Genomic DNA, 17,350 nt, shown 5'->3' with positions numbered 1-17,350 from the left:
CCTGAGTATGGGATCACAGGCACGAGCCACCACGCCTTTTTTTAAAAAAATTTTTTGTAGATATAGGGTTTCGCCTTGTTGCCCAGGCTGATCTCGAACTCCTGAGCTCAAGCAATCTGCCTGCCTTGGCCTCCTACAGTGCTGGGATTATAGGCATGAGTCACCGTGCCTGGCCAAGCCAGTTTGTTAATATCAGTCTATGCACTCTTAAAGTCACGGTGAACAGAGATCTCCGTGAGGCAGGAGAGCCCAGAACCCAGGAAAATCCCTTCCCATCTGGTCAGGGCATCCATTGACTAAGTCCTAAGTGGAATGGGAATGGAAACTCGGGCACAGATTCCCCTCCAGGGGAATTGCCATCTGTTACCTCCTGTTAGAGCAGAGGATGCTATGAACTTGCAATGGCTGTGTCTGTGCCTTCTTTCCCCAGATGACCTCAACATGCCAGCCAAAGAGGTGTATGGGGCCCAGCCCCTCATTGAGCTCCTGAGACAGTGGATTAACCACGGTTACTGGTTTGACAAGAAAGACACAACCAGGATGGACATCGTGGACATGCTGCTGGTGACAGCCATGGGGCCCCCCAGAGGAGGAAGGAATGACATTACTGGTATGTGAAGGAAAGAGCTCATTCCTCTTTCCCTCCATCCCCAGCAGAGCTGGGCCACCTTTATGGAAGGAGGGTCTGTGTGCGACAGTCTGTCCTGCCAAACCATGTGGCAGGAGTGTGGAGCAGAAGTTGTATTTAGGCTCCAGGCTTCATGTTGGAAATTGTGTGAAATAGGAGGGGAAGATCACAAGAAGATGTGAGGAGTGTTTGGCTACGCCCTAGAGGAACAGAGAGTCTCATATGAAAAGGAGAGTTCAGTGTGGCCAGCATGTGTTCCAGCAGGGAGGCTTGATCTGAAAGCCTCAACTAGGGGTGCATGGCAGTCATCTATTGTATTCATTATAATTCTTTAGGTAGCCAGAGACAGAATGCCTAACCCAAAGTGCCCTAAGCAAAATTGATAATAAAAATAGCAAATAAATGAATCAATGGATATACTGCTTCACATGCAACTTGATCCATTCAGTCCTGTAGATCTGTATTTCTATTCTGATATACATTATTGGTTAAGAATCTATACCAACCAGGTGCAGTGGCTAATGCTTATAATCTCAGCACTTTGGGAGGCCGAGGTGGGTAGATCGCTTGAGGCCAGGAGTTTGAAACCAGCCTGGCCAACACAGCAAAACCCCATCTCCACTAAAAATACAAAAATTAGCTGGGCTTGGTGGCTTGCACCTGTAATCCCAGCTACTTGGGAGGCTGAGGCAGGAGAATCAGTTAAACCCGAGAGGCGGAGGTTACAGTGAGATTGCACCATCGCACTCCAGCCTGGCCAACAGAGTGAGACTCCGTCTCAAAAAAAAGTTAAGGATGGTGACTGAGAGCATGGTTTGACAGCTGACACAGTCCTGGGTTTGGGTAACTGAAAGTAGGCATTAATAAACATTAACTACTGTTACTATCCCTATCATCAAAAGATTAAGTTCACATAGCTACCAACAGTTCCAGATCAACATTAATTTAATGTAGAGAAAAATCTACATGTCAGTATGTGTGTGTGTAGGTGATATATACACATGCTAGCTACATATATATGTATTATATTATCGATATAATTTTTAACATATGATATATATGTAATAAAAAAACCGTGGAAGGAATTTCAGGGAAATGGCAGCTGCAAAGGCTGCACAGTTTTCAGATATTCCCAAATCCCCACATAAAAACAGATCAACTAGGTAACAAAACTGGAAAGCTATAAACAACACTTACAACAAAGCTAGTTTGCAAGGTATCCCCACAAATTCCAAAATACTATTGGGTGACAGCAAACCACTGACAGCTGCAAGTCCTGCAATTATTTGCACCTGTGCAGGAGACTGCAGTGGGAAGGAATGGACCATCTCACAGACCTGGGAGGAAGAACCCAAAAGTAGTCAACGGGTATGCACTGGGAAGTGTGCTGGCCCATTTGAGAGGAGAAGCTGAAGTTTACAGGGCTTTCACCTGCTGAAATTAGTGAGTGCAGTGAGCCCATGGTGAGCTCTGAAGAGGAGGCTAGCCCCTGTGATTTCTCAAAACTGACCAGTCAGGTGGTCCATTCCAAGGCAGAACCCTATATTGAAGAGAAATTGCTGGCAGCTGAATCAGAATTGAGAAGGTTAAGATAAATAGAAACAAAAGAAAGAGAAGGTCCAAATAAAAGAGAGGGAAACAAACGCAGAAATTTTCCGAAAGCAAGTCACTATATATGTGAACATATGAGAAACCAAGAGAGTCTGGGCACGGTGGCGCATGCCTGTAATCTCAACACTTTGGGAGGCTAGAGAGGGCAGATCTCTTGAAACCAAGAGTTTGAGACCAGCCTGGCTAACATGGTGAAACCCCATCTTGACTAAAAATACAAAAATTATCCAGGCATGGTGGCGCACACCTGTTATCCCAGCTATCAAGTACAAGAATTGCTTGCACCTGGGAGGCAGAGGTTGCAGTGAGCCAAGATTGCACCGTTTCAATGCAGCCTGGGTGACGGAATAAGACTCTGTCTCAAAAAAAAGAAAGAAAAGGCCAGGCGCGGTGGCTCATGCCTGTAATCCCAGCACTTTGGGAGGCCAAGGCAGGCAGATCACAAGGTCAGGAGTTTGAGACCAGCCTGGCCAACATGGCAAAATACCAAAATTAGATGAGCATGGTGGCACGTACCTGTAGTCCCAGCTATTCGGGAGACTGAGGCTGGAGAATCGCTTGAACCCGGGAGGCAGAGGTTGTAGTGAGCTGAGACTGCACCACTGCACCCCAGCCTGGGCAACAGAAATCTCAAAAAATAACACAATATAATATAATATAATAAATATTGAGCACTAAACTAGCACTGTCAGTAGATCTTCTGCAGTATGGAGGTGTTCTACACTGTACTGAGCAATACAGTAGCCACTAGCCACATGTGGCTCTTGGGCACTTGAAGTATGGTGAGACTAAAGAAGACCATTTTTAATGTTTTTTAATATTAATTAATTGAAGTTTAAATTGCTGCAGGTGGCTAGAGGCTGCCATATTGCACAGCACAGCTCTAGAACATGAAGGCAGAAGGAAAATCCAACTCTCCTGCATCATAGGGTCACAGACAGTGTGAGAATATGTGTTTTTCAGGAAGATTCACTTGTGTGTTGTGTTTTCCAGGACGATTCACTCGCCATCTGAATATCGTTTCCATCAGTGTCTTTGAGGATGACATTTTAACCAAGATTTTCAGTTCCATTGTTGACTGGCACTTCGGGAAAGGGTTTGATGTGATGTTCTTAAGGTAAGAGGTTCCCGTGTCTTCTTGGATATTGGGCTGGGCGTTCTCAGTTTCTGGCCCCTCCTTGACTGTGCCATCCCCTTCCTCCCAAGGTATGGAAAGATGCTGGTCCAAGCTACTAAGACAATTTATAGAGATGCAGTGGAGAACTTCCTGCCAACTCCCTCCAAGTCACATTATGTCTTTAACCTGCGGGACTTCTCACGAGTGATTCGAGGGGTCCTGCTGTGCCCTCACACTCACCTGCAGGTCAGCCACTATCATTTCTCCTACCCAGATCATTCAGCATGTCCTTGGCTACATGGAATGTGTAGTAATCATAGCAATAGCTAACTTTTATTAGGCACTTCATCTATGCTAGGTGTCGTGCTAAGCATTTTGTAAACATTATCTAGTTCAATCCTCACATCAACTCCAGGACTTAGCTACTACTTGAGAACTACCACCTCAGGCACTGTCTTCCATTCATTTGAATCATTAACTCTGGATTTTTAGGATGTAGAAAAATGTATCCGCCTTTGGATCCATGAGGTTTATCGAGTCTTCTATGACCGTCTGATTGACAAGGAGGACAGACAGGTCTTCTTCAACATGGTGAAGGAAACTACCTCCAATTGCTTCAAGCAGACCGTAGAGAAGGTAAACCAGATTCTGTGATCATTTGGCCTCAGAAATGGTTCTGAGTGTTTAACCATGTTACCCTCAGATTTCAGGTTCCCTTCCTACTGGAGACCCCCAGCTCTGCACTCTGAATCTCAGGAAACAATATTGAGTCAACTGCTCTTTTGATTTGGTGATATTTTACTTGGTCCAATTTTGCTTCTCTTCAGTAGTAACATATAAGTTTGAATCCAATCAAAATGGCTTCATATATAACATTATTTGTTTATAATTAACTTAAAATGCATTTTTAGGATCAATTAATTGGTGAGTTGAGAAATGAACTATACATTGTCATTATTATTATTTTTTTTTGAGACAGAGTCTCACTGTTGCCCAGGCTGGAGTGCAGTGGCGCAATCTCAGCTCACCGCAACCTCCGTCTTCCAGGTTCAAGCAATTCTCCTGCCTCAGCCTCTGGAGTAGCTGGAATTACAGGCATGCAACACAATGACCAGCGCTTTTTTTTGTATTTTTAGTAGAGACAGGGTTTCCCCATGTTGGCCAGGCTGGTCTGGAACTCCTGACCTTAGGTGATCTGCCCGCCTTGGCCTCCCAAGGTGCTGGGATTATAGGTGTGAGCCATTTCACCCAGTTTCCACATTGTCATGATTTGACTGAGGCCCTAATAAAGCCCAAGTGGAAAATTGTTATAGTCTTTCATGTGTCAATATTTTCTCTTTTCTATTTTCATATAAGAAAAGTTGTTTTAAACATCGACATTTGCATCATCTGGTTATACTTCCATTGCTAAGAAACTGTGATTTCTCTAGGAGACTAGAAAAATTTCAAGTGTTTCATCTTGCATTCAGAGGCCAAGGGCAAAAGCATCACCAGGTTCCAACATAGGAAGAGGAAGCATCTAAAACATTCCTACTCTGGGCAGAGTGGGGACCAGGGGTAGTGTCTATACTTCTGTTTGGTGGAGGATCAAGCACATAAAAAATGATGCTTTCCTTCAACTGTCTTTTCTGGGGACCTTACAAACTGACCACCAATGTTTTCATCACTTGGTAAACAGACTGATTCAAGCATTTATACTCTAATGTCCTTTCTTTTAAAAAAAAATTATTTAATTTTAGAGGTAGGACCTCACTCTATCACCCAGGCTGGAGTGCAATGGTGTGATCATAGCTCACTGCAGCCTCAAACTCCTGGGCTCAAGCAGTCCTCCACCTCAGCCTCCTGAGTAGATGGGATTACAGGTGTATACCACAATGCCCAGCTATTTTTTTTTTTTTTAATTTTGTTGTAGAGACTGGGTCTCACTATGTTGCCCAGGCTGGTCTTAAAGTCCTTGGCTCAAATGATCCTTCTGCCTTGGCCTACCAAAGCGCTGGGACTACAGGCATGAACCACTGTGCCCAGCAATGTTCTTTCATTATAGTCTTTACAAGCATGAAATCCACATACTAATGAAAAGACTTAAGCCGGGCATGGTGGCTCACACCTGTAATCCCAGCACTTTGAGAGGCCGAGGTGGGTGAATCACCTGAGGTCAGGAGTTCAAGACCAGCCTGGCCAACATGGTGAAACCCCATCTCTACAAAAATACAAAAATTAGCCGGGCATGATGGAGGTGCCTGTAATCCTAGCTACTTGGGAGGCTGTGGCAGGAGAATCACTTGAACCTGGGAGGCGGAGGTTGGAGTGAGCGAGATTGCATCATTTCACTCCAGCCTGGACAACAGAGCGAGACTCTGTCTCAAAACAAAAACAAAAATAAAGACTGATGAACCATGAACCCTGACCTTGAAGTATGTGCTCAGAGGAAATAAGCATGTCTCCCACCCCCTCCCTCCATACTCTCCCTACCAGCCTGGTTGGGCCATTCACTGAATGCCCAGCCGAGATTTATTTTTCTTGCAGGTGCTTATCCACTTGTCACCCACTGGAAAGATTGTCGATGATAACATTCGAAGCCTCTTCTTTGGAGATTATTTCAAACCAGAAAGTGACAAAAAAATCTACGATGAGATCACTGACCTGAAACAGCTGACCGTGGTCATGGAGCACTATCTGGAAGAATTCAACAACGTCAGCAAGGCCCCCATGTCCTTGGTCATGTTCAGGTTTGCCATTGAGCACATCTCCAGGATCTGCTGGGTCCTGAAGCAGGACAAAGGCCACCTGCTCCTGGTGGGCATAGGGGGCAGTGGGTGGCAAAGTGCCACCAAACTGTCCACATTTATCAACGCATACGAGCTATACCAGATCGAGATCACCAAGAACTACACAGGCAATGACTGGCGAGAAGACCTTAAGAAGATCTTGCTGCAGGTCGGCGTGGCCACAAAGAGCACCGTGTTCCTCTTCACCGACAACCAGATCAAGGACGAGTCATTTGTGGAGGACATCAACACGCTTCTGAACACGGGCGATGTGCCTAACATCTTCCCTGCGGACAAGAAGGCTGACATCGTGGAGAAGATGCAGGCGGCAGCCAGGAGCCAAGGAGAGAAGGTTGAAATCACTCCTCTTTCTATGTACAACTTTTTTATTGAGAGGGTGAAAAAGAACCTTCACATTGTCCTCGGTAAGAAGAAGAAAACTCCCTTTGCCCTTGTTCCTCTGGGTGTTTTGGTGTCTTCTGAATGCCCTGAACAGCTCAGTCCCTTACAGTGGTCCCAGAGTTGATCCAGCCAATGCACCAGCTCGGAGTAAGGGCCTGGAGTTCCTCTGGCAACTTCTTCCACTCTTCTAAACAGCCTTTTTTTTTTTGAGACAGTCTTGCTCTGTCGCCCAGGCTGGAGTGCAGTGGTGAGATCTCAGCTCACTATAACCTCTGCCTCCCAGTTTCAAGCGATTCTGGTGCCTCAGCCTCCCTAGTAGCTGTGATTACAGGTGCCTGCCACCACGCCTGCTAATTTTTGTATTTTTAGTAGAGATAGGGCTTCACCGTGTTGGCCAGGCTCATCTCAAACTCCTGGCCTCAAGTGATCTGCCCGCTTCGGCCTCCCAAAGTGCTGGGGTTACAGGCATGAGCCACTGCACTGGATCCTGAACAACTATTTCAAACCTGTCCTCCTCTCTTCAATTGCCTGAATTCTCCTCTGAGAATTACCCTTGGACAGAACAGCATCTGGGGTTCTCTCTGTGAATGACGTTCCCAGTCTATCTAGAAACGTAGGAGTTGTGTTCAGTACTTCCCTTTCTTTACCAAGTCCTGCCTATTTTACCTCCAGCTGTCTCTCATATCTACTCTCTCATCTCTGTCTCCATCACCTTCACATTAGCTAAGCTGCCATCCTCTTACCCAGGCCTCACCTCTGCAACTTTCTAATTATTCTATCTCCATTCTTATCTACTCCATAAAGCCAGGCTGATTTTTTTCATATACTGCAAATATTATCATTGTGTTTACGCATGCATACACACACACACACACACATGCATGCACGCATGTGCACATACACATACACACACATTAAAACAATTAAATTTCTTTCCATTAGGATAAGGACCAAAATTCCTAACCTGGGGTCTCATAAGGCCACCTGCCAGACTGTCCTCTGTATCCTCTCCACGTTCAAGCCATCCCCACTTTCTCTTTGTTTTTGTTTTATTTTGTTTTGTTTTATTTTTGAGATAGAGTCTTGTTTTGTCACACAGGCTAGAGTTCAGTGATGTGGTTCTAGCTCACTGCAGCCTCAATTTCCTGGGCTCAAGCGATCCCCGCACCTTAGCCTCTTGGGTACCTGGCTGTGACTACAGCCACACACCACCATGCCCAGCTAATTTTTTCCATTTTTGTAGATATGGGGGATGGGGGCAGGGGGTTCACTTTTTTCCCCAGGCTGGTCTCGAACTCCTGGGCTCAAGTGATCCTCCTGCCTCAGCCTCCCAAAGTGTTGGGATTACAGGCATGAGCCACTGTGCCAGGCCTTTTCTCTGTTCTTTACCCAGACTGACCTTTCACTTCCACCTAGACATCATGCTCCCTTCTACCACACTGAGTCTAAATAAACAATGAATTGAATTTTAGATGTGGAACCCCAAATTTGTGATTGGCTGGAGATGGGATCAGAAACAAGCAGATGACCTCACAGCAACTTCTATAAGTAACAGTGTATGGCTCCCGTATGTTAGCACAAATACAGCCAGTGGGTTGAAGGGCTTCAGCCACTCTGGCTACATGACCTGAGGGATGCAGAAGGGACAATAGTGCATACGGGAGACCAGTTAGATGGTAGTAGACTCGGGTGCGGTGGCTCACGCCTATAATTCCAGAACTTTGGGAGGGCGAGGCAGGCAGATCACTTGAGGTCAGGAGTTTGAGACCAGCCTGGCCAACATGGTGAAACCCCATCTCTACCAAAAATACAAAAATTAGCTGGATGTGGTGGTGGGAGCTTATAGCCCAGCTACTTGGGAAGCTGAGGCAGGAGAATAGATTGGACCCAGAAGGCAGAGGTTGCAGTCAGCCAAGATTCCACCACTGCACTCCAGCCTGGGTGACAGAGCAAGAATCTGTATCAATTAAAAAAAGAATTTTTTTTTTAAAGGCTGTTGTAATGGGCTGATAGCTCATCACAAAGTTAAGTGAAAATATCCCACTAATTAGCCCGCACTTCCCAGGCACCCATTATGGTCATTCATGGTCACATCCCTAGAACACCAAGGGAAAGCATGCCCCCACTTACCCCACCAGAATCCTTGGAAATACCCACTTGCCTCCTTGGAAATACCCACTTGCCTCCTTGGAAATACCCACTTGCCTCCTTGGAAATACCGACCTACCTTGGAGGAAGAAAATTAACAAAATCTCCTTTTCATTAGCCATGAGTCCAATTGGGGATGCCTTCAGGAACCGCCTGCGGATGTTCCCTTCGCTGATCAATTGCTGTACGATTGATTGGTTCCAGTCCTGGCCCACGGATGCCCTAGAGTTGGTGGCTAACAAATTTCTAGAGCATGTGGAGCTTGATGACAACATCCGGCTAGAGTAAGTGTTGATTGCGTTTTCGGACTCCAGATATTCCAAATTGGAAGTCCAGATGCTGGCTCTATTTTTGTTGTTGTTTTGAAGATTTCTCAATTTGTGTATAGAAAATGTCTTATACTTTTAAATTGAATCACAGTTAGTTGGATATTTAATAAAGCATCTTTTCTCAAAAAGAGGAAAATTTAGGCTGGGCGCAGTGGCTCACACCTGTAATCCCAGCATTTGGGAGGCCAAGGCAGGCGGATCACCTGGGATAGCGAGTTCAAAACCATCTTCTCCAACATGGAGAAACCCCGTCTCTACCAAAAATACAAAATTAGTTGGGCATGGTGGTGCATGCCTGTAATCAGCTACTTGGGAGGCTGAGGCAGGAGAATCGCTTCAACTTGGGAGGCGGAGTTTGGGGAGAGCTGAGATTGTGTCATTGCACTTCAGCCTGGGCAACAAGAGCAAAACTGAGTCTCAAAGAAGAAGAAGGAGAAGAAGGAGGAGGAGGAGGAGGAGGCGGGGTGGAAAGGGGAGGAGAAAATTTTATTGTTCAGAATTGTCCTGGAGATATGCACTATTGTCCTAGCAATGAGAACCTGGATATAATGATATAGCTATTTCAGTAGTCCTGGAATATGCATTCTCAACAGGAAGAATATTGCTGCTGAGACCACAAATAAATTAATTTTTGTTTGTTTGTTCGTTTGTTTGTTTTTGAGATGGAGTCTTGCTCTATCCCCCAGGCTGGAGTTCAGTGGGGCAACCTCCACCTCCCAGGTTCAAGTGATTCTCATGCCTCAGCCTCCCCCAAGCAGCTGGAATTACAGGCACCTGGTCTCTACTAAAAATAAAAAACTTAGCCAGGCATGGTGGCACACACCTGTAATCCCAGCTACTCGGGAGACTGAGGCAGGAGAATCACTTGAGCCTGGGAGGCAGAGGTTGCAGTAAGCTGAGATCGCACCACTGCACTCCAGCCTGGGTGACAGAGAGACAGACACTGTCTCAAAAAATAAATAAATAAATAAATAAAATGAAATCATTTGTGTAATAAGAGTATGAACCTATGCACCTGCCCCGTCCTTCTCTGCCTCAGCTCTGTTGACATGTCTTCAGAGAGTTTGAATTGTAGTGGGTCCATCAGTGTATATGCCTTCTCACACCCTCATGTCTGTAACCAAAGCTGTGCTGGATGTCCCTGGGGGATGTTGGGTCCTGCCTAACTGCCTTGGTGTCTTCGTCAGGGTCGTCTCCATGTGCAAATATTTCCAAGAAAGCGTCAAGAAACTGTCACTCGATTATTACGACAAACTTCGAAGACACAACTATGTTACCCCCACATCCTACCTCGAATTGATTCTAACCTTCAAGACGCTTCTGAATAGCAAGAGGCAAGAGGTGGACATGATGAGGAACCGCTACCTGACGGGCTTGCAGAAACTCGACTTTGCAGCTTCACAGGTGAGCACTGCCAAAACAGAACAGAGACGAAGAGGCCTGGGATGAGGTGGATGTGCTGAGGCACGTGTTCAGGTGCAGAATTAAGAGGACACCCAGTAAAGCAGCATGTGACCCAGCATTTGCAGAACGTACCTTACCTACATCACTGTAATCCCTGCCCTGTGGGATCCTGTCTTTAAGATTTTGATATTTTGTTCATCATGGGTTTTTTTTGCATTAATTTTGATTTCTTAACCTATTGCAATAATGTATCATTTATATTGAGTACTGTTTTTTTTTTAAATGCCTCCTTAAGTTTTGTACTCAAGGTGAAGTCCCTCACTTGTCTCATCTTGTGGGGAACTGGGCAGGATAAGGCAGTGAGTGGTTCAAGATATCTTTGTGGAGTCAGATCTGGGTTCAAATTTATCTCTACAGCATACCAGCTGTAGAGCCAGGAGCATGTTATTTCACTTCTTTGAGCCTCAGATTCCTCTTCTATAAAAAGGTGAAGGTTCAGGCCGGGCGCGGTGACTTACGCCTGTAACCCCAGCACTTTGGGAGGCCGAGGCGGATGGATCACGAGGTCAAGAGATCGAGATCATCCTGGTCAACATGGTGAAACCCTGTCTCTACTAAAAATACAAAAAATTAGCTGGGCATGGTGGCGCGTGCCTGTAATCCCAGCTACTCAAGAGGCTGAGGCAGGAGAATTGCCTTAACCCAGGAGGCGGAGGTTGCGGTGAGCCGAGATAGCACCATTGCACTCCAGCCTGGGTAACAAGAGCGAAATTCTGCCTAAAAAAAAAAAAAAAAAAATGTGAAGGCTCAGTGCAGTGGCTCACGCCTATAATCCAGCATTTGGAAGGCCAAAGTGGGAGGATCACTTGAGGCCAGAAGATCGCTTGAGACCAGACCGGGAAAGATAGCAAGACCCCATCTCTACAAAAAAATAAAAATAAAATTAGCCAAGTGTAGTGGTGTGTGCTTGTAGTCCCAGCTACTTGGGAGGCTGAGGTGAGAGGATCACTTGAGCTCAGGAGTTCGAGCCTGCAGTGAGCTATGATCACGCCACTGCACTCCAGTCTGGGTAACAGAGTAAGACCTTGTTTCTCTATTTTATTATAATTATTTCTTTGAGATGAAGTCTTGTTCTATCACCCAGGCTACAGTACAGTGGCATGATTTCGGTTCACTGCAACCTCCACTCCCAGGTTCAAGCAATCCTCCTGTCTCAGCCTCCCAAGTAGCTGGTACTACAGGTGTACACCACCACACTCAGCTAAATTTTGTATTTTTAGTAGAGACAGGGTTTTGCCATGTTGGCCAGGCTGGTTTTGAACTTTTGACCTCAAGTGATCTTCCCATGTCAGCTTCCCAAAGTGCTGGGATTACAGGCATGAGTCACCATGCCCGGCCACCTTGTCTCTTTAAAAAAGAAGAAGAAGAAAAAACACATGGTAGCAGTTTTCACTGCATAGGGCTGTTATGAAGATGAAGTAAGCTGACACAGTGCAGCCCTTAGCAAAATGCTTGGCACATGAGTTATTAATTAATTTGTTCTTAGAGCCATCTGAAAAATTATCTAAAATGAAAGCCATTCTAGGAGATGGATTTTCCACCCTAATAAAGAACTGAGGCCATTGATTGATTTACAGAGCTTAGCTCTGCACACAGCAAACCCACAAACGCTGCAACACAGGGATGGGAGAGAACACTGGAAATGGCCTCTGTTGCCCTGTCCCTCGGGATGTGAGTCCCCCGGGGGGTCATAGGTTTTTAGAGACGTTGAAACTGAAGTCTGTCCAGACAAGGGTGAGTTCAGTCATGTCTGAGGAGCAGCAAACGGACCCAAGACGGTCTAGACCAGGAAAGAAAATGATTGTACCAGTTAACATTTTTTGAGTCCCACTGCATGCCTAGTGCTGTGTGTGAACAAAATATTGTTATTATCTCCACTTGATACACAGGAGATAATAGCTCTGTGTCAGGAAAATGTAAAGCTTCTTTTTTTTTTTGAGACAGAGTCTCACTAGGTTGCCCAGACTGGATTGCAGTGATGAAATCTTGACTCACTGTAACTTCTGCCTCCCAGGTTCAAGCAAATCTCCTGCCTCAGCCTCCTGAGTAGCTGGGATTATGAGCGCCTGCCATCATGCCTGATTAATTTTTGTATTTTTAGTAGAGACAAGGTTTCACCATGTTGGCCAGGCTGGTCACAATCTCCTGACCTCAAGTGATTTGCCTACCTCAGCCTCCTAAAGTGCTGGGATTACAGGCATGAGCCACTGAGTCTGGCCTAATGGGTTTAATTGTCTAAAAAATGGCACAGCTCTCATGAGAGGTGGTGAGCTTCCCATTATTAGAGGAGTTCAGAAACCAGAAAACCACTAGGCAGGAATGTTTTATAGAGAATCAGACTGTTTGTCTCAGTCAGCTTTGGGCTGCCATAGCAAAATATCCTAAACTGAGTGGCTTCAACAACAAATGTTTACTTGTTTCTCACAGTTCTGGAGGCTGGGAAGTTCAAGATCAAGGCACTAGCAGATCCAGTGTTTGGAGGGGGCTCTCTTCCTGGTTGCAGACAGCTGTCTCCTTGCTGTGTCCTCACATAGTGGGAAGAGACAGATCCCATTTGGCTTCCTCTTTCTATTATATAAGGGCGTTTCTCCACTGCCCTTATGTGCAAGAACCTAAAAAAAAAAAAAAAAAAAAAAATATAAGGGCGTTTACCCCATCATGAAGGCCTCACCCTTATGACCTCTTCTACCCTAATTACCTCCAAAGGCCTCACCTGTAATTACCATCAAATTGGGGATTAGGCTTCAACATATAATTCTGAGGAGGACACAAACATTTAGTCCACAGTACTATTGGGGAAAGTAGCCTTGAAATAGCCTGAGATAGCTTTCTATCTCAGCTGTCTGTTTTTTCTTCATAGCCTTTAAAAAATATGTAGCTTTTTTTTTTTTTTTTTTTTTTTTGAGACGGAGTTTCGCTCGTTACCCAGGCTGGAGTGCAATGGCGCGATCTCGGCTCACCGCAACCTCCGCCTCCTGGGTTCAGGCAATTCTCCTGCCTCAGCCTCCTGAGTAGCTGGGATTACAGGCACGCGCCACCATGCCCAGCTAATTTTTTGTATTTTTTGTAGAGACGGGGTTTCACCATGTTGACTGGGATGGTCTCGATCTCTTGACCTTGTGATCCACTCGCCTCGGCCTCCCAAAGTGCTGGGATTACAGGCGTGAGCCACCGCGCCCGGCCAAAAAATATGTAGCTTTAAAAAATTATTTTGGCTGAGCACAATGGCTCACACCTGTAATCCCATCACTTTGGGAGGCCAAAGCAGGTGGATCACCTGAGGTTAGGGGTTCAAGACCAGCCTAGCCAACATGGCAAAACCCTGTCTCTACCAAAACTACAAAAATTAGCCAGGCATGGTGGTGGGCACCTGTAGTCCCAACTACTTGGGAGGCTGAGGAAGGAGAATCGCTTGAATCCTGGAGGTGGAGGTTGCAGTGAGCCGAGATTGCATCACTGCACTCCAGCCTGGGCAACAGAGTGAGACTCCATCTCAAAATAAGAAAAAAATATTATTTTAACTTAAAAAAAATGTATAGAGACCGGGTCTCACTGTGTTTCCCAGGCTTGTCTTGAACTTCTGCACTAAAGTGATTCTGCCAAAAAAAAAAAAAAAAAAGTAGTTAAAAAAAAATTCTTAACTTGCTTTTGCTCTCTCTCTCATTACCCCAACACTAGAATATAGACTCAGTGAAGGAGAAAACTGTCTTTTAACAATTTTTTAGTTTACAATTATATGTCTAGTGCCTAGCACAATGCTTGATAACCACAATACAGAGTGCAACTCAATAACTGTGTTGAAAAAAATCATGAGATGGGCTGGGCACGGTGGCTTATGCCTGTAATCCCAGCACTTTGGGAGGTTGAGGTGGGTGGATCACGGAGGTCAGGAGTTCGAAGCCAGCCTGGCCAACATGGTGAAACCCCATCTCAAAAAAAACAAAAAGGAAAAGAAAAAGAAAACCAATGAGATAATCACTAGGAAACAAATATGTACCTAGGACCATGTTAAAATCATTAGTACATATTTTCTGCATATGTCATTGGTTGGAGAATCATTAAAACTCTTGTCTACTCTGCCATTTTAAGCACTGGCCCTGGATTCCTCCCACCTCTCTCCTTGCTAGGTAGTGATCTTGCAAAAGGAACTGACTGCCCTTCAACCTCAACTCATCCTCACCTCCGAGGAAACTGCCAAGATGATGGTGAAAATTGAAGCTGAGATGAGAGAAGCTGATGCAAAGAAACTTCTGGTGCAGGGAGATGAAAAAGAAGCCAATGTTGCTGCTGCCATTGCCCAAGGGATCAAGGTATAAAGAACGAGAGGAAAGAGGAAAGGGAGGGAACTAGTGCTGCTGAATGAGCATGCTCATGCCCATCTTACAGATGAGAAAAGTAAGGCTCAGAAAGGGTAGGCAAGGCTGGGCGCGGTGGCTCATGCCTGTAATCCCCGCACTTTGGGAAGCTGAAGTAGGTGGATCACCTGAGGTCAGAAGTTCGAAACCAGCCTGACCAACGTGGTGAAATGCCATGTCTACTAAAAATACAAAAAGATTTAGCTGGGCATGGGTGTTGCGCATCTGTAAGACCAGCTACTTGGGAGGCTGAAGCAGGGGAATTGCTTGAACCTGGGAGGCGGAGGTTACAGTGAGCTGAGATCATGCCACTGCACTCCAGCCTGGGCAACAAACTCTGTCAAAAAAAAAAGAAGGAAGGAAGGAAGGAAGGGGAAAGAGGGAAGGAAGGAAGGAAGAAAAGAAGGGGAAGGAAGGAAGGGGAAAGAAGAAAGGAAGGAAGACAGGAAGGGGAAGGAAGGAAGAAGGGAGGGAGGGAGGGAGGGAGGGAGTGGAAGGAAGGGAGGGAAGGAGGAAGGAAGGAAGGGAGGGTAGGTGATTCTCCCAGCATCACATAGCTGATAAGTGATGAAGCAAGTCTTTCTGATACATGGCTGAATATAGGAATTATTATTGTTTTCCAAATATTCTCCATCTCACTCACAGTCAAGGCCTTATAAGACCCAACATATGGGCAGGTGTGTTGGCTTACACCCGTAATCCCAGAGCTTTGGAAGACAAAGGCTGGAGGATCACCTGAGTTTAGGAGTTTAAGCCCAGCCTGGGCAACATAGCAAGATCCTGTCTTTACAAAAATAAAACTAAAATACTTAGCCAGGTGTAGTGGCACACCCATGTAGTCCTAGCTACTCAAGGAGGCTGATGTGAGAGGATTGCTTGAGCCCAGGAGTTTGAGGCTGTAGTGAACTACTAAGATCATGCCACTGCAATCCATAGCTCACCGCAGCTTTGAACTCTTGGACTCAAGTGATCCTCCTGACTCAGCCTCCCAAGTAGCTAAGTAAGACCCTGTGTTGTCTAAAAAACATCAAAAAAGTGGCCAGGTATGGTGGCTCCTTTGGGAGGCTGAGGTGGGTGGATCGCTTGAGTCCAGGAGTTCAAGACCAGCTGAGTTTGAGACCAGCCTGGACAACATGGTGAAATCCCATCTCTACAAAAAAGGTATTTTAAAATAGCCGGGTGTGGTGGCATTCACCTGTGGTCCCAGCTAGCTACTGAGGAGGCTAAGGTGGGAGAGTCTTGAGCCCAGGAGGTGGAGGCTGCAGTGAGTCCAGATCGCACCACTGCACTCAGCCTGTGTGAGAGAGCAAGACCCAGTCTCAAAAACCAACCAACAAACAAAAAGACGCAATATGTTTTTACCTCATCTCTTACCATTTTTCCCGCATTCCCTGTACTCTGGCCACATTGGTCTCCTAGCTATTTGCTAAATAATCATAAGCCACACTCCCAGCCCAGAGCCTTTGAACTGGCTGTTCCTTCTACACAGAATGCCCTTCCTTTTGATATCCACATGGCTATCTCCGCCATCATATTTTCGCTCAATTATGTCTGGTGTGTTGTAGGTGTGGAATAAATACTTGTCGAATGACAGAATGGTGAACCTAGAGGAAACCCGTTTGAAGGTGATTCTTGTGCCAGAGAGGAAATAGTCCTTGTAAAGACTTGACCTACATTCAGACAGAAGAAAATCTACTTCTTCTATTAGCACTACTATGATGTTGTATATTTCACAAAGCACTTTGAAGTACATGGTTACATTTGAGCATTACAACTACTTTGAGACTTCAGAATAACAGATAGGGCCAGGCCATGGTGGTTCATGCCTATAATCCTAGCACTTCAAGAGGCCAAGGTGGGCAGATCACTTGAGGCCAACATGGCAAAACCTTATCCCCACTAAAAATACAAAAATTAGCCGGGCGTGATGGCGCGTGCCTGTAATCCCAGCTACTCAGGAGGCTGAGGTGGGAGAATTTCTTGAACCCAAGAGGCAGAGGTTACAGTGAGTCAAGATTGCACCAATACACTCCAGCCTCAGCTACAGAGTGAGATCTTATCTCAAGAACAACAACAAAAAAGACAGACATGGCCATCTGAGAACTGACAGCATTGAGTTTCGACAGTGAATTGACCTTCCAGAGCTGCAGGGCTAGTTAGTGGGATTAGAAGCCAAGGTTTGTGGCACTTACCTTAAGATACTTGAACCTATGCCCCCACTTAACAGAAAATTATCTCAACCATTCTTCAAACAAGGACTTGATCAAAAAGTAGCCTATGTCTGTCTTCTATCATAAATAGGTCATGGCGACTGGGCACGGTTGCTCACGCCTGTAATAGGATTACTATGGGAGGCTGTAATAGCACTTTGGGAGACTGAGGCAGGCGGACCACTTGAGGTCAGGAGTTCGAGACCAGCCTGGCCAACATGGTGAAACCGTCTCTCTACCAAAAATATAAAAATTAGCCAAGTGTAGTGGTGGGCATCTGTAATCCCAGCTACTTAGGAGGCTAAAGCACAAGAATCA

The 17,350-nt window shown here is 45.6% G+C and overlaps 1 protein-coding gene across 1 annotated transcript in view; it reads left to right on the top strand.

The window, feature by feature from the left end:
* Positions 1-17,350, top strand: part of DNAH3 (dynein axonemal heavy chain 3) — a 207,638-nt gene that overhangs the window by 145,129 nt on the left and 45,159 nt on the right. Inside the window, 8 exon segments of the mRNA XM_064362754.1 lie at positions 431-610; positions 3,233-3,356; positions 3,446-3,602; positions 3,849-3,992; positions 5,883-6,549; positions 8,793-8,958; positions 10,191-10,407; positions 14,595-14,777. Coding sequence (XP_064218824.1) covers positions 431-610; positions 3,233-3,356; positions 3,446-3,602; positions 3,849-3,992; positions 5,883-6,549; positions 8,793-8,958; positions 10,191-10,407; positions 14,595-14,777 — 1,838 coding nt within the window.

Source organism: Aotus nancymaae, unplaced genomic scaffold, assembly GCF_030222135.1.
Source record: "Aotus nancymaae isolate 86718 unplaced genomic scaffold, 86718_ANA_hifiasm-v0.15.2.pri h1tg000049l, whole genome shotgun sequence".
NCBI lineage: Eukaryota > Metazoa > Chordata > Mammalia > Primates > Aotidae > Aotus > Aotus nancymaae.
This window is presented reverse-complemented; position numbering and strand designations above follow the sequence as displayed.